This window comes from Lepus europaeus, chromosome 5 (assembly GCF_033115175.1).
Source record: "Lepus europaeus isolate LE1 chromosome 5, mLepTim1.pri, whole genome shotgun sequence".
NCBI classification, from domain to species: Eukaryota; Metazoa; Chordata; class Mammalia; order Lagomorpha; family Leporidae; genus Lepus; species Lepus europaeus.
The window spans coordinates 140,317,318-140,341,108 of record NC_084831.1 but is presented as its reverse complement, the minus strand read 5'-3'; the positions used below and the strand labels follow the sequence as shown (position 1 = coordinate 140,341,108).

Sequence of the window (23,791 nt, the reverse complement as noted above, 5' to 3'; positions counted from 1 at the left end):
TCTTAAAGAGAAAAGAACTGTTATTGTTCTGCACCTCCAGCTTGCATTAGATTCTCCTGGTCAGAGTGATCAACAGTGAGGTTTCATGGCTAGAAAACTGTATTCCTCTGAGCTAAACACTCACACACCAAATGAACAGAAAGATCTGGAAAACATTTAGCACTTTATAAAAATATGGCTTAAAAAGAGCACAGTGCATACTCCAAAGTACTACTAAAATAAAATCACCTTTGCTAGCAGTCTAAATCCTTTAATAGGGATAAACACAAACTCTAGAAATCGGCTCAACAGTGCTTAAAACAAATGACAGTAACCTACCTTTATGTGGACCAGTCTCTGATGATTTTCTCCATAACAATTTTTAAAGCATTTCTGGGCCAGGTTTAATTTTTTTTCTGCGTCATCAAGGCATTCCAGTTGTTCCAGGCGGAAGTAACACCACACGATATCCAGCTGGAGCACAGCATAGTTGTCCACCGTGTCCAGCAGCTCTCTGCAGCACTCACTGGATGAGAAGAAGGGGAAAAGACCTCGCTGACAAAGTACCACCAGAAACCTTGCTGTGAGTTACCAGGATTCTCCTCCAGTCCTGGGCGTATTTCCAAAGACTGCTTGAAAACAAGGTCCCAGTGTTTACGAAGGAAGCTGTATTTATGATCTGAATCTTTCAAATGGGAAAAAGTAAATTTGGGCTCAGGAATCGTAACTTACCACCACCTGCCCAGGACGGACGGACGGACAGACACACACACACACACACACAGCCACCCTTGCAGGAAGCAGAACCCGGGGCCAGTGTGGCAGCGTCCCTCAGCAAACAGGCAGACCAAGCTTTTGAAGCAGTGGCTTTCAACACTGATGCAAATTAGAATCACCTGGCTATGAAGATTTTTTTTTTTCTCCCTTTTGAGAAATACTCGCTAGGACTCCACTCTAGGTATATTTCTAGAATCTTCTAGGTGACTCTAGTGGACAGCCAAGGTTGAGAAGCACTGCTTTCCAGTCCAAAACGATGACTACTTGTAAAGAATGTGTCAGCTGATGAAGGTTCTGACAAGGCATTCGTGTTCAGTCACATTCACGTTGGGAGGAAGAAGCAACGTGGAGAAGGCCAGGCTTGAGGCTGGCACTGTGGCATAGCAGGTTAAGCCACCACTCACATCCCAATGCCCCTCTCTGCTAATGTGCCTGGGAAGGCAGCAGAAGATGGCCCAAGGGCTTGGGCTCCTGCACCCATGTGGGAGACCAGGATGGAGTTCTGGGCTCCTGGCTTTGGCCCAGCCTGGTCCAGCCCTGGCTGTTGCAGCCACTTGAGAGTAAACCAGTAGATGGAGGATATCTCAACTTCACTCTCTCTCTCTGTCTTGCTTTCCCTCTCTCCATCACTCTGCCTTTCAAATAAAATAAATTAAGTCTTAGGGAGAAAATGAAAGAAAGAAAAAGAAAATGCCAGGCTGATTTCTGAGGGCCCACAGACAAGCTAAACATTCAGCAGGCTGAACCTAGGTACACAGCAAGGAAGAAAAGACAATACACAGGATTAGTCTGGAACAGGAGAAATGCTCCCAGTCATCAAGATAACATCTCTTAAGTTATGATTACATTTAAAATTCATAATGCAAATGGAGATCTCAAGTCTTCAGTACAAAAACATTTACTACAATATATCACATAAATTTACAAACTATAAAATTTTTGAAGATTTATTTTTATTTATTTGAAATGCAGAGTGACAGAGGGATGGAGAGACAGAAAGAGGTCTTCCACCTGCTGGTTAACTCCCAAATGGCTACAACAGCTGAAGCTGGGCCAGGCTGAAGCCAGGAGCCTGAACTGGGTGTCCCCACCTGGGTGACAGGGACCCAAGTACTTGGGCCATTTTCTGCTTCCTTCCCAGGTGATCAGCAGGAAGCTGGACTGGAATTGGATAGAGCAGCAAGGGTGCTCCGATATGGAATGCCAGGATCACAGGCAATGGCTAACCTGCTGCAACACAACACTACCACGCCCGCCTCCTGTTTGCTTTCACTGGTATTCTACTAAGATAAGACTGCTCCTGGATAAAACCATAAAACCTACATGCCTGCAAGCTTCCTAGCTTGTCTATCAAAAAACACTCAGGAAAAAGAAAAGAAAAACCAAACAGAAGCTGTTGGTCTTTACCCTTTAAAATAGTGGTCTCTTGGGTTGAGTGTTTTAGGACAGTAGTTAAGACACCATTTGGGGGCTGGCGCTGTGGTGCAGAGGGTGAAAGCCCCAGCCTGCAGGGCCTGCATCCCAATGTGCGCCAGTTCAAACGCCGGCTGCTTCACTTCCAATCCAGCTCTCTGCTATGGCCTGGGAAAGCAATAGAAGATGGCGCAAGTCCTTGGGCCCCTGCACCCACATGGGAGACCTGGAAAAAGGTCCTGGCTCTTGGCTTCGGATTGGCCCAGCTCCAGCCGTTGCGGCCAATTGGGGAATGAACAATCGGATGGAGGACCTCTCTCTCTCTCTCTCTCTCTCTCTCTCTGTGTGTGTGTAACTCTGACTTTCAAATAAATAAATAAATCTTAAAAAAAAAAAAAAGAAATCAACACTAAATAAAATTCTGAAACTGCCAGGCCTACATGTAAAACTTAGGTCACCTGGAAAACAATGCTTTTTTTTAAAAGCGGTATAATATGTGTTCTAAAGTATATTTTTCATTAATATTGCTCTGATTTACAATTCTAGTAACTTAATATTCAACAGTTAAATTTTCATATGAAAATAGTATTAATTAAAATAAATGTACAGGGGCCAACTTGTGGTACAGCGGTAAAGCCGACACCTACAAGCAACACTGACATTTCACATGGGCATAAATTCTTGTCCCAGCTGCTCTACTTCCAATCCAGCTCCCTGCTAATGACCTGGGAAAAGCAGTAGAAGATGGCTCAAATGCTTGGCCCCCTGCCACTGAAGTGGGAGACCTAGAAGCTCCTGGATCCTGGCTTCAGCCTGGCCTAGCCCTGGCTGCTGTGGCCAACATACAGAAGATCTCTGTCTCTCCCTCTAACTCTGACTTTCAAGTAAAAAATAAATCTTTAAAAATTTTTTTTCTAAAATGTACAAAACTGGGGCTGGCGCTGTGACGTAGCGGGTAAAGCCACTGCCTGCAGTGCCAGCATCTCATATGGGCACCAGTTAGAGTCCCGGCTGCTCTACCTCCAATCCAGCTCTCTGCTATGGCCTCGGAAACCAGTGGAAGATGGCCCAAGTCCTTGGGCCCCTGCACCCCTGCACCGCGTAGGAGACCTAGAAGAAGCTCCTGGCTCCTGGCTTTGGATCAGTGCAGTTTCGGCCATTGTGACCATCTGGGGAGTGAACCAGCAATGGAAGATATCGCCCTCTCTCTGCCTCTCTGTAATTCTGCCTTTCAAACAAATAAATAAATTTTTAAAAATAATTACATTAAAAATATACAAAACTTACCTAAATAAAATCTACTGGGCCTAGTTCTGGAGAGTGAAACCTCTTCAGGGCTTAAGTTGGTTAATTAACAGAAATTTATTATGTTTGCCTTATGAAATCTTTATTAAAGATGCCAATTTCAAGAAAGGTAAAGTTAATCTTAAGTATCTTTTTGCAATAAAGGTTGGCAAAAAAGTCATTTTTAGTTTTATTACTGGCTGTACAGAATCTGTGTGCCTTGTTGTAGTTTTTGGTTTTGTCCTATATCTTGCACTAAGAGTTCACTATGTTCTTGTATCTGAGGGTTTACAGTTTTTGTCAAACTCAAAAAAATTGTTGGATTTCTTCAATTGTTTTATTTTCTAAAGAATGACTTATTTATTTGAAAGGCAGAGAGAAGGAGAGAAGGGAAAAGGGGAGGAGGGAAAGTAGGAGGCGCAGGGGCTCAAGCACGTGGGCCATCTTCTACTGCCTTCCCAGGCACATTAGCAGAGAGCTGGGCCAGAAGTGGAGCAGCCGGGACACAAACCTGCAGCCACATGGGATGCTAGTGTGGCAGGTGGCAGCTGTATCCACTGTGCCAACGATGCCAGCTGCCTCACTTCCTTTCCGTGACCTCAGACTCCTGGATCCATCTCCTCCACTCAGAGGGACCTCCCTGCAGCTGGGAACAAGCGACTTCGCCCGTCTGGCTGGTTTTCAGTTGCTTCCAGTGACAGGGTAAGTCCAGTCCACGCTGCACCATCTCAGCTGAGAGCAGAACTCCCATTTTTAGTTTTAAATAGGGAAAAAGCTAGCCTTGGTCTCACTCCATATTGTACCCCAAGATGTACAGTAGAAAGCTGTAATAAACCTCAAGCTTACTTGGAGAAGTTAGGAAAGGAAGTGGGAAAGGAAGTGGAACTGAAGTCTTCCCCCACCTACATTACTGACTCGCATTAAATCTGCTTTATGAAGTGGGGAAACCACTCAAAAACTATGCTAGCAAGCTGGACAGAATAAACAGATCCCAGGACAAGAACGTCGGCTGGCGCCGTGGCTCAACAGGCTAATCCTCCGCCTTGCGGCGCTGGCACACCGGGTTCTAGTCCCGGTTGGGGTGCCAGATTCTATCCCGGTTGCCCCTCTTCCAGGCCAGCTCTCTGCTGTGGCCCGGGAAGGCAGTGGAGGATGGCCCAAGTGCTTGGGCCCTGCACCCGCAAGGGAGACCAGGAGAAGCACCTGGCTCCTGGCTTTGGATCAGCGACATGCGCCGGCCTCAGCGGCCATTGGAGGGTGAACCAACGGCAAAAAGGAAGACCTTTCTCTCTGTCTCTCTCTCTATCCACTCTGCCTGTCAAAAAAAAAAAAAAAAAAAAAAAAAAAAAAGAACGTCATTCTCTGCCGCGTGTCTGGTCTAGCGGCTGAGCACCAGTTAAGATGCCCACACCCACACCAGAGCGCCTGTTCTCTCCTCAGCTCTGCTCCTGACTCCAGCTTCCGGCTAATGCAGACCCAGGGGGGCAGCCGTGATGGCTCCAGTGACGGGGTTCCTGCCACTCGCGTGCCTTGTGGACTGAATTCCTGGCTGCTGGCTTTAGCCTGGCCCAGTCCCGCCACCGTGGATGGGAGCTTGCTCTCTCTCTTTCAGACAAACAAATGTTTTAAAAGGTATGGCAGTTATTACTACCTACATCTAGTACTAACTGAACATGTTAACAAACCATGAACTAAAGGTCCACTGTTTTTATTTATGAGTTCCCTGAAATCTACTCTTTATTTCAAGGCTTAGCACAGGGCAAGATCAAGTGCACACAGATGGATCCAGACGCACCATGCCTTGGGAACCGCCGAGCGGGAGTGTGGGTGTGTGGAAGTTTACTACACTCTCTGTTTTTATATTTACTTGAAATTTACACAATAAGAAGTTAGAAACAATTACGGAAGGGAACGAATATTTACCTGAAAGTGATGGACTCAACTTACCAGCTCACACTGTGTGCAGCAAGAGTCTGGAACTGACACCAGAGAGAAGCAGAGACAGAGCAACAGGCCCAGAGGCACCACGCTCTTGTTTTTGCCATGCCCAGTCTTGCCCTTCACCTCCCAGATGGGAGGGACAATGGAGGCAGGAATTTGTTCAGTTAAAGCTTAAGTTAGTGACCAACGGCAACTGGCAAATTATGAACATCTGTATTCAGCTCTTGCTGGTACAGCGCCAGCTTGGGAATTCACAAAAACAGAAAAGAAGTTAACCAGAAGGCTGTTAGCTTTCGACCATTTCCACGTATCAAGTCTACTTTCCAAGTGTCTAATAGGTCTGGATTACAGTTGCCAAGTGCCATTTCCCTTTCAAAAGAACCAGGAGTCTTTGGGAAACTTCCGATTCCCAGTCTGGGCCATGACGTCTACAAGATGAGCCTGCAGTATCTTGGGCTCCAGAGATCAGACTACAAGAGCACCAGGACAGGTCAAAAGGGCACGGGGACCACCTGTCAATTTAAGTGCTAAAGCTTGAAACACATCAAATGTTTTAAAAACTATGGGGTGGGGGTGGTGCTGTGGTGTAGTGAGTAAAACCGTTGCCTGCAGTGCTGGCATCCCATATGGGTGCCTGTTGGAGTCCCTGCTGCTCCATTTCCAATCCAGTTCTCTGCTATGGCCTGGGAAAACAGTGGAAGATGGCCCAAGTCCTTGGGCCCCGGCACCCACATGGGAGACCCTGAAGAAACTCCTGGCTTCTGGCTTCGGATCAGCTCAGCTCTGGCCATTTGGGCCAATTGGGGAATGAGCCAATGGATGGAAGACTCTCTCTCGCTCTCTTGCTGTCTGCCTCTCCTTCTCTATCTGTGTAGCTCTTTCAAATAAATAAACAAATCTTTAAAAAACAAAAACAAAAAAACTATGAATTAATGTTAATTCTTAGAAAAAAGAAAACTTCACTCATCACATTTGGACGATGCCAGAAAAGCAATCCATTTATTCTGAAAACAAGAAAGTAAAGAAAAAGGAATCAAGTATTTTATTCTATCATTCCTATACAAACTGTGCCTCAGCATAAACAAGCATTTGATGAGGAAAAATGGTTTTCAGGAGAATTCTAGCAATAAATGCAGAAGGAATAATCGGGTATCACCATTTTGTAGCCCCTAATGACACAATGGATATAGAGAATGACTACCAATGTCTATCCCAAACACATGAGATGGGGAACATTCTAACAGATAGTTTAGGCCTGCAACACATCAGCAAAAAAAAAAAAAAAAAAGAGGGAGAGAGAGAGAAAGAGATAGTCAAACCCAGTCAAACATGCTCACTGCAAAAGAACAGTGTGTATGTTTATAAAATTCTTCACAGCGAGAAGAGGTCAACTAGAAATACAAAGGGCAGAAAGAGTTCCCAAGTTGTTCTCTAGCATAACCATCCTTTCCTGAAGAGCACAGTGCACAGGGGAGGGAGTACATGGTGCACGATCTGTGCCAGCTTCCTTCAAACTGGTGTCCACCAAATTCAAAAGTGCCTACCAGAAATATCTGTCAGCGTCCAGCAGGCACGGCAAGGCTATTCCGTATTCTTTTCTTTTCAGGAAAGCTCTGCCCTTCTCATGGTATCCCATAGCTAACATAAGGGCCTAGGAAAAAATGTAGATAAAAAAATTCACTTTAGAATATAATTAAATTATATTTAAAGCATTATAATTCTAAAAAAGCAAAACCAACGTCACAACTCAATCTAAAAGCCAAAATTAATATACAATTGCAGCTTTACTTCAGCTAAACACGGAAACCAAGCACTCCATTTAATGTGGATGACGGCCCTAAGCAGCACCCATTCCTTTCTTTTCATTAATTTATTTTAGCATCTGTTGTCCCAGATCCATTTCTAATAATTTTTAAGTCTAAGCTTATAAAAATTAGCAACGAATAATGCTTGTATCCTTTTTTAAAAGAGCACTCAGGGGCCAGTGTTGTGGCACAGTAGGTTAATCCTCTGCCTGTGAAGCCGGCATTCCCTATGGGCACCGGTTCTAGTCCCGGCTGCTCCTCTTTGGATCCAGCTCTCTGCTATGGCCTGGAAAAACAGTGGAAGATGGCCCAAGTGCTTGGGCCCCTGCACCCGCGTGGGAGATCTGGAGGGGGCTCCTGGCTCCTGATCGGCTCAGCTCTGGCTGTTGCAGCCATTTGGGAAGTGAACCAGTGGATGGAAGACCTCTCTCTGTTTCTCCCTCTCACTGTCTGTAACTCTACCTCTCAAATAAATAAAATCTTTTTTTTTTTTTTTTAAAAAGGCAGCAGCAGCTCCTGGCTCCCAGCTCAGGGACTGACCTTAGGGCCTAAGGTGTAGGAAGCTGCTTAAGAGCCCCTCGCAATGTTTAGTGTTAGAACACTGTCCCACCAGGTACGAGGAGACAGGAGAGGAGGGAACCACCTGCTGACCACTCCCCAGCTATACAGCTCCTCCTCCCCAGTTATGATACATCCTTAGGGGACATGGCTCCCTAGTAAAATAAACAAAACAAAACCCATAGCCACAGGAAGCCACTCAGACTGAAGGCAGTGGGTCACGCCACTCAGATATGGTGACAGTCACTGCTACAGGACAGCAAGTTAATATGGTCTACAGCTGCACGGCAAGTTACAGGCGAGGCCTACTACACGCAACTGCTCGCCACGTGGTGATAGTCCCCATTTGTAAGACTGCAGACACAGCTGGTTTCTGCTTTTATGACATTTCAAGATAAAACCACTAGAAAACCACTTCTGTTCCGACAACAAACCCAGAACCACCCACCCAAGTCTCGTGGCACGTACCTTTCTTTCCGACGGGGGAATTTTGATTGATCTGCCCGTCTGGTTGGTTATGTCTAAGTAAGGTGTCGTTTCTGGATCCACCACCATCTCAGCTGCAAGAAAATCACGCGGAGCTCCATTAATGCAACAGTCAACAGCAGTGACGGCGACGTCGTTAAGTCAGAGGGGACACACTCCCCGTCTGTGTGACTTGCTGCCACCTTTAAGGAGCTGAGTGAGGACATAAGCCCAGAGTTCCAGGTACCTCTCTCTGCCAGTATCTCCAGTCCTCTCTTAGTCCTCTGAATCCGTTTTTCTTTTAATTCTGCCTCATTTTGTTCCTCCTCCTCCACCTGGAAGTTCTTCCTCACATCCTCTTCAGACTGTTTCAGCTCGAGCACCATTGCTTTGACATTGTGAGTCACTCCTTGTTCTTCAAGGGTGTTTCCTGTAAAAACCAGAACTCCATGTCATTCAAAGAACCATGGCGTTTACCAGGCAATAGTCCATTTTCTATAGTAAGTGAAATTCTTAGACCCGCGTGAGCATCTGCAAGCCAGCATGCCACGTACTTCGGAAGAACTGGTTGTGTAACTATGTTACTGTTAAGCAACAGTTAAAATTAGCCAGGAAAAACAGACCAACTAAATTCATTTCTTTCAGTTTTCCCTACTCTTACCCTAAGATCAATTCAAAGCAACAAATATTTGAGAATCTGCAACAGGGAGAACACTATGCCAGGCTCAGTACAATTAATACACAGATTTCCTTGCCCTCTAATTGAGAAGTAATAAACCCAATTCACAGCAATGCCAAGAAGCCACAGCACAGGCGTGCACTGTGTCCTGGCTGCAAGCAAAGACCACGATGAGCTTCACCCTGTTTTAATCCTGTGGCCCTGAGCAAACTATTCATCTTCTAGAACCTAAATAAAAACAGCAATAAAGGGCAGACATCAATGAAACAAACGAAAGAGAACAGTAACAAAATCAAAAGCTAGCTCTATGAAAACAGTTACCAAATATACAAACCAAACAAAAACTATGCCAAAGATACAAATAAACGAACAAATGAAAAGGGGTTGGCCAGCGCCGTGGCTCAACAGGCTAATCCTCCGCCTTGCGGCGCCGGCACACTGGGTTCTAGTCCCAGTTGGGGCGCCGGACTCTATCCCGGTTGCTCCTCTTCCAGGCCAGCTCTCTGCTATGGCCCGGGAAGGCAGTGGAGGATGGCCCAAGTGCTTGGGCCCTGCACCCGCATGGGAGACCAGGAGAAGCACCTGGCTCCTGGCTTCGGATCAGCGAGATGAGCCGTCCGCAGCGGCCATTGGAGGGTGAACCAACAGCAAAAAGGAAGACCTTCCTCTCTTTCTCTCTATCCACTCTGCCTGTCAAAAAAAAAAAAAAAAAAAAAAAAGGGTAAACACAGATGCAAACAGACTTTAAAACAGCAAAACGGGTGCAGACGTGGTGGTGCAGTGGGCTGAGCTGCCGCCTGCGACGCCGGCATCCCAGCAGTGGCAGTTTGAGCCCCGGCTATTCCATTTCCGATTTAGCTCCCAGCTAACGTGCCTGGGAAAGCACCGGAGGCCGGTTCAAGTTCTTGGACCCCACCACTCACGCGGGAGATCCAGATGGAGTTTCGTGCTCCTGGCTTCGGCTTGGCCCAGACCCCAGACTCTCCTCGCTGTTTCGCCCATTTGAGGAGTGAACCAGCTGATGGAGGGCCTCTCTCTCTCTAGCTCTGCCCTTCAAATAAATAAATAAGCCTTCAAATAACCAAAATATATAAATAATATTATGAACAACAAATACAAATGTGAGCACATTTCTGAAAAACTCCTTGGATTTTGCTTTTAGAAACTTGGTAACAATTCTAGCACTCATATGAGAAAATAAAGACCTACCAATGGTTAGGTCACCTTGGTAAAGAAGAGCCGAGGATTCACCTCACTGCGTTTTAAGACTCCAAGAAAGCCACAATTTAAAACAAAGCAAAACAAAACAAAAAAACACTACAGGCAAATGGGACAGAGTGTAGAACAGAGTCGGGATAAAGGAAGATCACCAATCACTGGGCAGGCTGTCTAGTCGGTGATGTTGGAAGAAAAATAAAGCTGGACCCTTAGCCTTATATCTGAGTACTTCATAAAGCTTGTGGACAAATGGGATTAAAAGGTGAGTTTATCTTGGTGCTAAAGTTTCTGAAATCCAAGCACGGTTTCCTCATGGTATGTACTTTCCCATGAACTTTTTGACAGCCCTGCATATGTGTGCAATGGGAAATGGCCAGAGAGGGGGTGCTGTAAAGGAAGGCAAGGTACTGAGAAGGGCCATGATGTGTGACAGGACTCTGGAGAGCACAGGAAGCCACTGGAAACTGCTCCGGCCGCGATGCCCCCTGAACCGCTGCACAGCTAACATCTCCCCAGTCCCCCCATGCTTCCTCTAAGTGCACTCCCCTCCTGCAGCCATGGCAATCTTCAACACACAGATAACTGCTGTCACTCCCAGCGTAAACGCCTCAGGAGAAATGCTCTCTGAGCAAGGCGCATCCAGTCCAGGGGTTCTCAACAGTAGCACTAGCGACATCTTGGGCTGGCGAAGGCACTGCTGTGGGGGCTGCTCTGTGCATTGGCTGTGGTCCAGTAGCAGCCCTGGCCTCCACGCACTAAATGACAGGGGCACAACCTGCTGCCAGACCAAATCACAACAACCGAAAGGGAGTCCCTAGTGCCAAATGTCCCTGGCTGGGAACTGCTGCAGCAGCGCTCAGCAGGGCTTCTGCCTGCCCTCCAGCTTCAGCCACACTGCACCTCTCCCACTGCCGCAGATCCACATCCTGGTGCCCGTGAGGCTCAGTCCAGAACACTCCCCACCACGGCCCGCCCTCTGCCTCGCAGCTTCAGCTCTCAGTGCTCAGGAAGAACTAACTAGAACCCCTCTCCTCCTCCCAGCACATCTAGACTTCTCTTCAGTAATATTTTATCAGACCAAGAGTGAGTATCTTTCTATCCCACTAGGACACAGCATACAGTAAAATATTTATTGGAAAATTGTTTTCTGTTTCACATTTTTCTTTTAGCAAAATCCTCAAATAACTGGCTTTGGATTATAATTGTAACAAAGCTGGAAATTTTTGACTAAAGAGTGAGAAAAAAACGGAAAGTCATTATTTCTGTATTAGTTTGACTGGAAAAATTTGCATACCTAATTGAAGCTGTTTCTTATTTATGACAATTTTGATATAATTTTCTTGAAATCCAAAGGTTTCAGCTATTCTGTAAAATAAAACCAGTGAAAACTATAGACAAACAAATCTGTTATTATCTACTTAAAAGATTTTAAACATAACAGTTATTTCACACATTTTACTCAGAAACACCCAGATTTCCACTTACTAACTCAGGAAGTCACATGAAAAGAAAGCTGGCTTGGGCAGGTGTTTAGCCTCGCAGTAAAGACGCCTGTGTCCCCTATCAGAGTGCCTGGGTTTCATTCCTGTCAACATGGGCCCTGGGAAGTGGTGGTAATGGCTCAAGTAATTGGGTTCTTGCTACTCATGTGGAAAACTTGGATTGAGTTAATTCCTAGTTCCTGGCTCTAGCCCTGACTGTTGTGGGCACTTGGGGAGTAAACCAGCAAATGTGAGCTCTCTGGCTATCAAATAAATGATATATTTTTAAAATTAAAAGTAAGTGCATAAAGCAGGCTTAATAGATGGCTATCTGAAACTGTGTGAAAGACAAGGTCCCTTTCTAGAATTCTCTGCTTGGCCTCTTGTTTCCTCACCAAGTGGAGACCACAGTGCTGCGTATCCATCTAACAGGAGCGTCCCCACTGCCCGTCAGAGAAAAACTATCCCCAAGCCTTCTGCGGTTTCCTTGGAGGCGCGCCTAACGGCAGCTGTCCCAGATTAGTTTCTACTTAAGTGTGCTGAGTGACTGATACTTCCTAACTCATCCTAACAGCCCTCATTAGACCAAAGATGAAAACGAGAAAATCAGCTGAAGAAACACACTGAGTGGCTAGCCCTGGAGGTGTTTAAAACGCTGTCACATGAAAATTTACAAGTAGATGAAATAACCGACCAGGCCTTCAAGTGAAGACTTCACTAATGGGTAACAGTCAGGTCTACTTATTTTTTTAACGGCTGGTCCGATAGCCTGAAATAAACTAAAACACTATGCTGAAGGTCAAAGTGAGCTGTAAGTGATGATCCGACAAATACCAGGTCATCTTCTATTCCCATCACTCCTTCGTTCCTTCACTCAACATGGACCGAGCACGTACTACGTGTGGGCACAGAGCTCCCACCTGGTCTAAAGTTACACCAGGAAGTAAGAAGAATGAGTTCTCACTCTGCCACTTCTCCACCACCTTGAGTGCAAGTAAGTTCTTCCACCTCAAAGCCTCCATCTTCTCTTCTAAAAGATGAGGATAACACCTGCCCCCCCCCCCGCCCCTTAAAGGACAGCCCTGAAGGAGGAAATGAGCCCCTGCCAGACCCACGCATACTCACTTAGACCTCAGTTCTCTGCCAGTGACGTGCAGTCGGGTCTCCAGCAAGTTTTTCCTATCCTGTTTAGAGACAACGCAAACAAAACAAAATATACTTGAATTTAACACTTTGAATTTAACACTACGTAGTCTGTAATATCAGAAAAGCTAATATCAGAGGATTTCAGCTAAATTTAGGACACAGGTTAAGGACTAAAACCACCTGGAGAAGCAGCCCAGTAAACATAACCCAGAACGTCCCCACGAGGACAGCAGTGTGGCGCTGCCAGGCTGGGTTGCTCAGTGGCCATCAGCACTATAATCAAATTTCAGAACATCCTGACCACCCCTCAAACCGGGTACCCTGCATCCTCCAATCTCTCCCCTTCCCCCCAACTCCGGCTCCCAGGAATCACTGCCCATCTTCTGTCTCTAGAGGTTTGCCTGTCCTGAACATTTCCTATGAATGGAAGGACCACAGGTAGCCTTTCTTCATCCGGCATGTACTTGAGGTTCATCCAAACGGGCAGTATCAGCGCTGCACTCCTTCAGCAGTTTTCTATCACACGGGTGTACTCTCCTTGCCCATCCGTCCACTGCTGAACATCTGGGCTACTTCTGGCTTTTAGCTACTGAGAACAGTACTGTCAGGAACATTCACGTGCAACTTTTTTTTTTTTTTTTTTTTTTTGACAGGCAGAGTGGACAGTGAGAGAGAGAGAGAGAGAGAAAGGTCTTTGCCGTTGGTTCACCCTCCAATGGCCGCCGCGGCCGGCGCACCGCGCTGATCCGAAGCCAGGAGCCAGGTGCTTCTCCTGGTCTCCCATGGGGTGCAGGACCCAAGCACTTGGGCCATCCTCCACTGCACTCCCAGGCCACAACAGAGAGCTGGCCTGGAAGAGGGGCAACCGGGACAGAATCGGTGCCCTGACCGGGACTAGAACCCGGTGTGCCGGCGCCGCAAGGCGGAGGATTAGCCTATTGAGCCGTGGCGCCGGCCCAAAGTTAGTTTTATTAGACTGCTCTCCTCCTGCCCCTAGCTCACTGCTAGGGTACTTTAAAAAGTCAGCAGAAAAATAGATTTAAAAGATAAAATTTATTTAGATATAAAAAAAAATTTGGAAATCCACGCAGTTTTCCCACAGTATACATTTTTGAATGCATAGAATTCTGTATGCATAGATCTCAAAATTTTTATGCACCAAAATAATTTTTTTTTTAATTTTGAAAGTGTCAGGGCTGGCACTGTGACACAGTGGGTTAATGCCCTGGCCTGAAGCGCCGGCATCCCATATAGGCACTGGTTCAAGACCTGGCTGCTCCTCTTCTGATCCAGCTCTCTGCTATGGCCTGGGATAGCAGTAGAAGATGGCCCAAGCCCTTGGGCCCATGCACCTCCGTGGGAGACCCAGAAAAAGCTCCTGGCTCCTGGCTTCGGATTGACGCAGCTGTTGTGGCCAACTGGGGAGTGAACCAGCAGATGGAAGACCTCTCTTTCTCTCTCTCTGCCTCTCCTCTCTCTGTGTAACTCTGACTTTCAAATAAATAAATAAATCTTTAAAAAAAATTTTTTTAAAGTGTATTTGAGGGAATACTGCTGTGGCATAGCAGGTAAAGCCACTGCCTGCAGTGCAGGCATCCCATATGGGCACTGGTTTGAGTCCTGGCTGCTCCACTTCTGAACCAGCTCTCTGGCTATGGCCTGGGAAAGCACCCATGGGGGAGACCTGGAAGAAGCTCCTCGCTCCTGGATTTGGATCAGTGCAGCTCCAGCTGTTGCAGCCAGTTGGGGAGTGAACCAGTGGATGGAAGACCTCTCTCTCTCTCTCTCTGCCTCTGCGTAACTCTGCCTTTCAAAATAAATACATAAATTTTTTAACAAAGTATATTTCACAGCGGGGGAGGGAGGGAGAGAGAGAGTGAGAGAGAGAGAGAGAACACTTCCATCTGCTAATTCACTCCCCAAAGTGGGGACTGAACTGGAAACTGGGAACTCCATCCAGGTCTCCAGCATGAGTGGCAGGAACCCAGTTACTTGAGCTACAACCACTGCTGCAAGGGTTTGCATTACCAGGAAGCTGGAGCCAGGAATCAAAAATCAAACCTAGGTGTGGGATGAGGGCATCTCTGCCCACTCCCTATCTGTTAAAAACTGTTTATTTGAAAGGCATAAACACACACACACACACAGACAAACATTTCTTGTCTGCTGATTCAGTCTCCAAACACCAGCAACAGCACCAGGCCAGGCTGAAGCCAGGAGACAAAAACTCAATCCAGGTCACTCACGTCGTGGCACGAGCCCACGTACTTGGGCCATCACCTGCTGTCTCCCAGGGCACACATCAGCAAGCAGCTAGAAATGGAAAGGAAACCAGGCCCTGAAGCCAGGCATTCCAGTATGGGCTGGCAGTCCCCAGCAGCAGCTTAACTGCTGTGCCAAATGCCCAAGCCCCAAATTTACCTTTTAATCCTATTTTCTATAAATGTTTTAAAGTAACCTCATATATAATTTCATTTCTTCTGAGAAACAACACCAGTGATCAGTCCAGAGAGGGCCAGCAGCTTCGGACGGCCCACCACATTAACGTTTCTGGACGCAGCCACTAAGGATGTGGCCCTGAGATGAGGTGACCCCACCCAGGTCATTCTGCCCTGCTAGAACTCAGCTGACCGCCCCTGATCGCCACCAGAATAGGGCAAAGATAAATTCCTTTACGATGCGTCCTACTACACAGGGTTCTAGAAAACTAAGGCCTCTTTTGTCCCACATTACTTCCAAACAAACGTAGAAAGCGTGAAGAGCGTGATGCACAGGCTGTGACGTTTGGAGGGCCTGGTGAAGCCTGGCTGAGGAATGGTCCAGTTTAAGAACCTGTAACATTAACTGTTCAGTTGTTCAACAGGCAAAATAACCTAAAAGAGTTGTAACTTTGGATTATACTTTTATTAAAAAATTATTTTATCACATTACTAATTAAGCATTAGCACAAAGGGTGGGTGAAATTACTCACTTTTCTTAGTCTTGAAGGTAAAAATACCTCAATTGTAGCAATTCCTGTTGTTCTATAATTTTCATTTCCTGTTCCACGCTCAATTGCTTTGCAACGTATTTCTTCTATTATCTTTTCTACTTCATTTTCACAGCAATCTAGCTTGTCAGAGTACTTCTTAGCAAGGTCCTGTGAGGACAAATCAGGAAAGACAGATCACTATAACATTAACTCAACAACAGCAGATACAGAAAAGGGCGTCAAAGAGTCCCAAGCAACCCACCCTGGTGGCTGCGGGTCCCCCTACTGCACGGAAAGCCACACTGTGGTTTGACGCCTTGAGAGGTGTGGACTTTAGAGAGGATCCAGCGAAAAATAAAAACATCCACAAATAGGTAATATTACAACTGGCTCGATGTAGAAATCAAAATAACTTGCATTATGCTAGAGGAGGAAAACAGATCAGCTCTGAATTCTGCTACAGCAACCACTCAAAAAACTGCTTTAAAACAGTGAACTGTTCAACACTGGGCGAGAAAAGGAAAACAAATCAAAACCAAACCAAACAACCAGAGTATATAAGTAGTTTTCAAATCTGTGAGAACAAGTCAGGTTAGACTTAACTTCTTTTCTGTAATCAAGAGGCAGAGAAACAGAAAGAGCTCCTATATGCTGGTTCATTCCCCAAACACCAAGAGTCAAGAATCAAACCCAAGCATCCCAATATAGGATGAGGGCATATTACATACAAGGTCAAATGCCAAGCAACTTTTTTTTAAATGTTAGTGACTATCATTTTTTTCTTTCTTTATTTGAAAGGCAAAGTGACAGAGACAGATCTTCCACTCACAGGTTTACTCCCCAAATCCCTGCAACAGATGGTGCTGAGCTAAGTCAAAACCAGGAGCCTGGACTCTGCCCAGGTCTCCCACAAGGGTGGCAGGAACCCAAGTACTTGAGCCATCACCCGCTGTCTCCCAGGGCAGGCACTGGCGGGAAGCTGGAACCGGAGCTGAAGCAGGACCTGATCTCAGGCACGCCGATATGGAATGCGACATCCCAAGTGGCAGCTTAACCCACAGCACAACACCACCAGCCCGCTCAAATAATGTTCTTCATGGAGCAACTTTTAAACATTGGTACCATTTAAAGAATTATTTCTAGGAAGAGCCTCCAAACTGAGAAGGAAACCCCAGAAGATATAAGGGGCCCCCAAAAGGATGTAAACCAGCTGTCACTTAAATGAAGACACTATGTTTCCTCCCAACAAAGAATATTTGCATTTGAGACCTGATGTCTCATTACACATCTCATAAAACAAAAACACTCCAAAAAACCCTAATTCCAGTTTCATTAGACTTAGAAAGCAATATTACGTAGCACTTAAAAATGATGGTAAAAGTGTATGTTTATGATAAGGAAAATGTTTAAGATATATAAAGTTACGGCCAGCACTGTGGCTCATTAGGCTAATCCTCTGCCTGCAGCACGGGCACCCCAGGTTCTAGTCCCGGTTGGGGCGCCGGTTCTGTCCTGGTTGCCCCTCTTCCAGCCCAGCTCTTTGCTGTGGCTCGGGAACACAGTAGAGGATGGCCCAAGTGCTTGGGCCCTGTACCCGCATGGGAGACCAGGAGGAAGCACCTGGCTCCTGGCTTTGGATCGGCACAGTGCGCTGGCCGTAGCGGCCATTTGGGGGGTGAACCAATGGAAAAAGGAAGACCTTTCTCTCTCTCTCTCTAACTCTGCCTGTCAAAAAAAAAAAAAAGATATATAAAGTTACAAAACACAAATCAGAGTATTTTATTTTTAAAATAATACAAACCTATGCATAATAATTTTAATGCTGATGTTTAAAGTGTTTTCAGAAATGCATCCTTCCTACGTTTTGCACTTGGCTACACTCCCACACTGCCTAAGGACGCGGTTGTCAGTGACGAACTGCTCGTCCGACAGCAACAAAGCAATCCCGTAGGATCATAACGGAGCTGAAAGCTCCTTCGGCCTGCTAACCTCACAGCTCCTGGCTTCAGACTGGCCCAGCTCTGGCCTTCGTAGCCATTTGGGGAGTGAACCAGTGGATGGAAGATCTCCATCTCTCCCCCTCTTTCTGTAACTCTGCCTCTAAAATAATAAATCTTAAAAAAAAAAAAAACATAAAATGCTCTTATCACCCTTACCACCCAAAAATCTGAGGGCAAAAATCAAATATCTTTCTTATCATGTTAGCCCCTAGTTTCTTGGAATTAAGGCCAGAAGGTGGGTTGCAAAAATAAAAAGTTGAGCAGCCTGTCAGAAACAAGAGACACAGAAAATGTGTACATCATTTGTACATACACTGTACATACACTAAGATCCTGCCACAGCTTGTCATCTTCAGGACAATTAAACCCCTTCATGACAGTCCCCAGACCCTCAAAAATGTTACATCATGCTCAGGATACCCAGGCCCAGAAAGTAGAGATGGACATCCTAAGACATTCCAATATGATAGATTTCTGTCAAAAATGAGGTTTCTGCTTAGAAAAGTAGGCAAACTTCAGCTTTTAAAAAAATCACTTTGCCATAAAATAACATCATTTCTGACAATGCTGTAAAAAATTAAGGTGGGTTAGAGTCACAGCCTGCAGTGCCAGCATCCCATATGGGCACCTGTTCAAGGCCCGGCTGCTATACTTCTGATCCAGCTCCCTGCTAATGGCCTGAGAAAGCAGCAGAGGATGGCTCTAGTGCTTGGGCCCCTGCACCCACATGGGAGACCCGGAAGAAGCACCTGGCCCAGCCTGGTTGTTGCCTCCATTTGGGGAGTGAACCAGCAGATGGAAGACCAGTCTCTCTCTCTCTCCTTCTCTCTATGTAATTCTGCCTTTCAAATACATACATAAATCTTAAAAAAAAAAAAAAGACAAAAAAAGTCAAAGTCAATTGTGTTTAAAAAAAAACGAAACTAAGGCATAATTGTTAGAAAAACACATTTCAGAAAAACGAACCCTGATGGCCAGGGAGGGGAGCCACCGTTTTATACTGCTACAGAGGATGACAGCAGCGAGCACTGAGAACTGACCACTCGCCCTGGCAGCCAGCGTGCTAAGTTCCCAGCACCTGGACTAACAAGTCAACATCACACGAATAATTGTATGTCATGCTGTGGAGGTGTTAACAATAGTATATGCATGAGAACTTCAGTAACATTCTCATGAATAAAAGATTAGTAAACAAAAACAAGCTTGTCAGCTCCTAGTAAAAAATGAGTATGTGCTCATCACTTACGCTGTCGGTTATGCCAAGTGTCGGCCCGATCCTTCCTAGCAACTTCTGGTGACTTCAGAATCTTATTTACCAGAGAGACTTACATGACACTGTTAATTAAGATTCTTTTAAAAAAATTTTAATTATTGGCTGGTGCCTCAGCCCATTTGGCTAATCCTCCACCTGTGGTGCCAGCACCCCAGGTTCTAGTCCCGGTTGGGGCGCCGGATTCTGTCCCGGTTGCTCCTCTTCCAGGCCAGCTCTCTGCTATGGCCCGGGAAGGCAGTGGAGGATGGCCCAAGTGCTTGGGCCCTGCACCCGCATGGGAGACCAGGAGGAAGCACCTGGCTCCTGGCTTCAGATCAGTGCAGCGCTGGCCATAGCGGCCATTTGGGAGGTGAACCAACGGAAGGAAGACCTCTCTCTCTGTCTCTCTCTCTCACTGTCTAACTCTGCCTGTCAAAAAAAATTTTTTTAATTATTTGAAAGACAACCAGACATCACTGTTAATTATTTATATATTAAATAAAAATACCTTTAATGCCAAACCAACTTCTTTATTTTCATCTGTATATGGAGGTTTCCAAAGTTGAATCCTGTCTTCCCTTAAAAACTGGGTCAGTTTTGCTTGAAGATATTTCTTTTGCGCCATCCTTGAAACAAAACCATACATTAATACAATGCCACACCACACTTAAAAATGCATATAAACTGCCTACTATGGTGAGCTGTTCTGAACAGTAAGCAAAGCTCTTCCCCACTCCTCACTCAATCTAAATTACTAATAAGGTTTACCTTGCTCCAGACTTTTAGACTATATATATGTATACATTGACATATACATCAATTGAACTTAAGTGTATCTGTCACATATATAATATAAAATGTTTTGGAGGCCAGATGCTTGGCCCAGGAGTTAAGACGTCCATGTCCCACACCAGAGTGCCTGGTTCAATCCAGCTCTAGTTCCCAAGTCCAGCTTCCTGCCAACACAGACCCAAAGAGGCAGGCGCTGGTTCAAGTAACTGGGTCGCTGTCACCCACGTGGCAAACGTGGACTGAATTCTTGGCTGCTGGGTCCACTCCAGCCCAGCCATAAAAGTTGTGAGTATGTGGGAGGTGAATCAGTGTTTGGAACTGTCTGTCTGCCTCTCACATGAAACAAAGTAATAATCAAAACACACATTTCTTTTAAAAAAATTTATTTATTTGAAAAGCAGGGTGGCAGAGAAAAAGAGGGACAGAGACACAGAGAGAGATATCTATCTTCCATCCACTGATTCACTCCCCAAAATGGCCACAACGGCCAGGCTGAAGCTAGGAGCCTGGAACCCCACCCGGTCTCCCAGCTGTGCTGCAGGGGCCCAAGCACTTGGTCAGTCCTCTGCTGCTTTCCCAGGTGCATGGGCAGGGAGCTGGATGGGAAGTTGGTGCAGCCAGGACACAAACAGGCACTCATGGCGGCGGCTTAACACACTTCACCACAACGCCAGCCCCAAAACACACACTTCAAAACAGCTAACACGGGGGCTGGCATTGGGCATAACAGGTTAAGCTGTCACCTGCAATGCCAGCATTCCACACACGTGCGGTTTGTATCCTGGCTGCTCCACTTCCGATCCAGCTCCCTGCTAATGTGCCTGGGAAAGCAGCAGAGGCTGGCCCAAGCCCTAGGGCCCCTGCACCACCTATGGGACCTGGATGAAGCTCCTGGCTTTAGCCTGGCCCAGCCCTGGGCTGTTGTGGCCATCTGGGGAGTGAACCAGCAGATGGAAGACCTCCTTCTCTCTCTTCCTCGAACTCTTAATTTCAAATAAATAAATAAAGTTTTTTAAAAAATTAACTGATATACAGCAAGGTTTATTGTATTCTTCTATTTCTTAACCTTCTATTATTCTATACTCTATGAGAAAAAATAAAATATGATGAATCTCTGAAGCAGTGGATCTCTTTAGGCAACTCAATTTGTAAATTCATACTTTTACCAGTTTAACACAAAAAGCAAGACCAGCCACTACAGTAGCTAAACATAAAGAAAAGCAAAAAAAAAAAAAAAAAAGAAAAAGAAAAAAAAGCCACATTGAACTGTGAACTATCAATAAATATTCCCTATGCCTGATTTCTCCAACTGAAAATGTACATCCTAAAGTCCTGTATGACACACATCTAAGTGGAGCACAGCTGTGTCATCACTTTACAGCTGAAAGAACCCAGGCCCTGGGTTTGTAAAACAGCTCGGGCCCTGTCACAAAATTGGAGCACGGTAACTAGCTGGACTAGAACCCGGGACTCTGCACTGCCATGAAATTCCTCGTGCTGGTGTCCCGCGTGCGTAACTTCTCTTTGCCAGAGAAGCACACACCACATAGAACTGTCTGCTCATCCCCAGTGCTGGGCTCCCAGGAGACGTGAGGCAGCTAGCAGGTGTAGTGAAGCCAAATCAGACAAGTGGTAGGAAAAGTACAAAGTGGTTAGCTCCTGACCGGTGAAGACAAGTTCTACAGAGTGGAAAAATTATGAGTTGATAAAATACAGCTAACTCCAGTATTTCACATTCTTCAAGACCCAATTCCCCAACTTTTAAATCAAGTGTGGTAGATTAAGTGTATTCCACAAATAAAAAACTTTCACAAATTCATCTATGTGAAAGGCAAAGCAACAGAGAGGGAGGGGGAGGAAAAGGGAGACAGAGAGAGAGAAGATTTTTTTTTCCATCTTCTGGTTTATTCCCCAAAAGGCTGCAACAGCCAGGTCTGACCAAAGCCAGGAGCTGGAAACTCCCCCTGGTCTCCCACATGTGGCAGGGACCTAAGTACTTGGGCCATCCCCTGCTGCCTCCCAGGTACTGTAGCAGGGAACCAGATCAAAGCAAAGCAGTTGGGACTTGCAGCTGGCACTCCAATATGGGATGCCAGCGTCACAGGCAGTGGATTAACCTGCTGCACAACGCCAGTATAAAAACCTTCACAAGAAAATCTGAATCTATTTGGTATCAGCTGACGGTGAGAAAGGAACACGGTCCAGCAGAGCGCTGTGTGCACCGTGGAGACCACGGGAGGATCCCAGGCTCAAGCTGACTGCTTCCCCGTGCGCTTAGAAGCATTAGGCCGCTTTACGCGCTACTCATTAGCCTGCAGAAATCCCGAATACAACATCTCTGCGGCCCTGCGGGGTGGGGTGGGGGAGAGTACGTCCACCGGCTGCTTACTGGGCCAAGGGTGGGAAAGGCTGAACACAGGGCCCCAGTGACCCCAGCCACACCTGCGCCTGATGAGACCCTAAAAAAACCCAGTCTTCCACCCCAGGAAGCAAGTCAGCAGCTCAGGGGCTACACCGCATGGCACCTAATGTCTAGAATACACTGACACAGTCTTGAAACTTACAAAACTGCATTTCTGGAAAACAGAGTGATGACATGCTAAGTCAAAAGGAAAAGTGTAACACGTCAATACTCGGTTTTCAAATGGGGAACTGAAAAGTTTCACGCACGCCACACAACGTCCCACGTAACCACGGAAAGCCGAAGTCCTGCAAACTGAAACCGAAACGTGGTAACCCAATTCTTTAAATTTCACTTTCGTAACGACTCCCCGGACCGTACTCTCAACCAGAGCTTTTCAACTATATGTGCACATTCAAACATACATTCTTACATTTTCTCCCACGAGAATAAGAAGCGGAAGATTCTCGTGTTCAGAGATAAGAGCACGAAAAGGCGGTGAGAAACGCAGACCCCGCTGTCAGTGGAGACAATCGCGCGCTTCTCCCAAGTAACCAAGAAAACCCGGCTTTCAATCGCAATTAATCCCAAATGGCAGACTGGGAGCAAGCGCTACGAATCGAGGGCTAGTGAGGCGAATCATAAGCATATGTGTTCCCTGTGTCCCCACAAAACAAGACCCGCCGCCCCCGCCCAGCCCAACGCAAACCCAGGGCCCCGAACAGCCGCCCTCGGCCGCGGCCGGGCGCCCCGAAGGGCCGCTCACCTCCGCCGCTGCAGCCGCGGCCCGCCGGGCCCCGAGAGGCTTCGGCTTGTGCCAAGGACCGGAGACTGCCAAGAGGCGCCGCGGAGGCCGGCGTCGGCAACGCCCAGCCCCACCTGCGCCACCGCTGCGCCCGCCGCGACCTGCCGAGTGCCCGGATGAGACGGCCGCTGTTTGTTTTCATTCCGGGTGAGGACGGCCCCGCCCCCGCCGCCGCCGCACCGGCCTCGCGCACCCGGAAGAAGGTTTGTGGGCGGAGCTAATGTGGGCGGGGGCTGAGAGTGAGTGGGCGTGGCTGGCATGGGGGCGGGGCCGGGCTGGAGAGGGGGCGGGGCAGGGCGAGGCCGAGGGCGTGGTGGGCTGTGGGTGGGGCTGCTGTTTGAGGAAGGCGGGGTTAATACTCGGACCCGGCTGGGGCGAGGCCGAGGAGTGTGACAGCAGCGGGTGACGAAAGCCTGGGAAGGGACCAAGGGACCTACGGGAAGACCGTTTTCCCGGAGGGAGGCTCTGGTGTCTCTGGGACCCACCTCGCATCCGGCCCTTTGGTCCAGGGCGGACCCCCTAACCCTGCAGGTCCTCCCCCAGCTCTCCCCAGTCCCACGGGGGACCTCCGCTACGGGCGAAATGAGGCTGCCTCCCGCATGCTCCCTCCTGCATGCCTGGACGCTTGGACGCTGGCTCTGCACGCATCACTGCTGTGATCGACAATGCCTATGGAGATTGGTCTACGTCCAAAGGGCTCTGCTCAGCGCCGTGTTGAATATAAAAAAACCCGATGAGTATATCCAGGCAAGGAAATAAGGCGAGCGTGCACAAGCCACAAGAGAATTCGTGAAGGGCTCTGAGAACCAGGGCACAGCATGTGG

At 47.0% G+C, this 23,791-nt stretch overlaps 1 protein-coding gene across 1 annotated transcript in view; it reads right to left on the bottom strand.

Annotated features, from left to right (window-relative positions):
- Positions 1-23,048, bottom strand: part of NUB1 (negative regulator of ubiquitin like proteins 1) — a 30,722-nt gene extending 7,674 nt beyond the window's left edge. The window contains exons 1-9 of the mRNA XM_062192877.1: positions 22,929-23,048; positions 19,478-19,595; positions 15,718-15,885; positions 12,726-12,784; positions 11,414-11,484; positions 8,470-8,652; positions 8,226-8,317; positions 6,939-7,045; positions 319-505 (exon numbers count right to left, since the gene is read on the bottom strand). Of these exons, the coding sequence (XP_062048861.1) occupies positions 319-505; positions 6,939-7,045; positions 8,226-8,317; positions 8,470-8,652; positions 11,414-11,484; positions 12,726-12,784; positions 15,718-15,885; positions 19,478-19,594 (984 nt within the window). The 5' untranslated portion in view covers position 19,595; positions 22,929-23,048. The remainder of the gene's footprint in view (positions 1-318; positions 506-6,938; positions 7,046-8,225; positions 8,318-8,469; positions 8,653-11,413; positions 11,485-12,725; positions 12,785-15,717; positions 15,886-19,477; positions 19,596-22,928) is intronic.
- Positions 23,049-23,791: the final 743 nt, after the last annotated feature.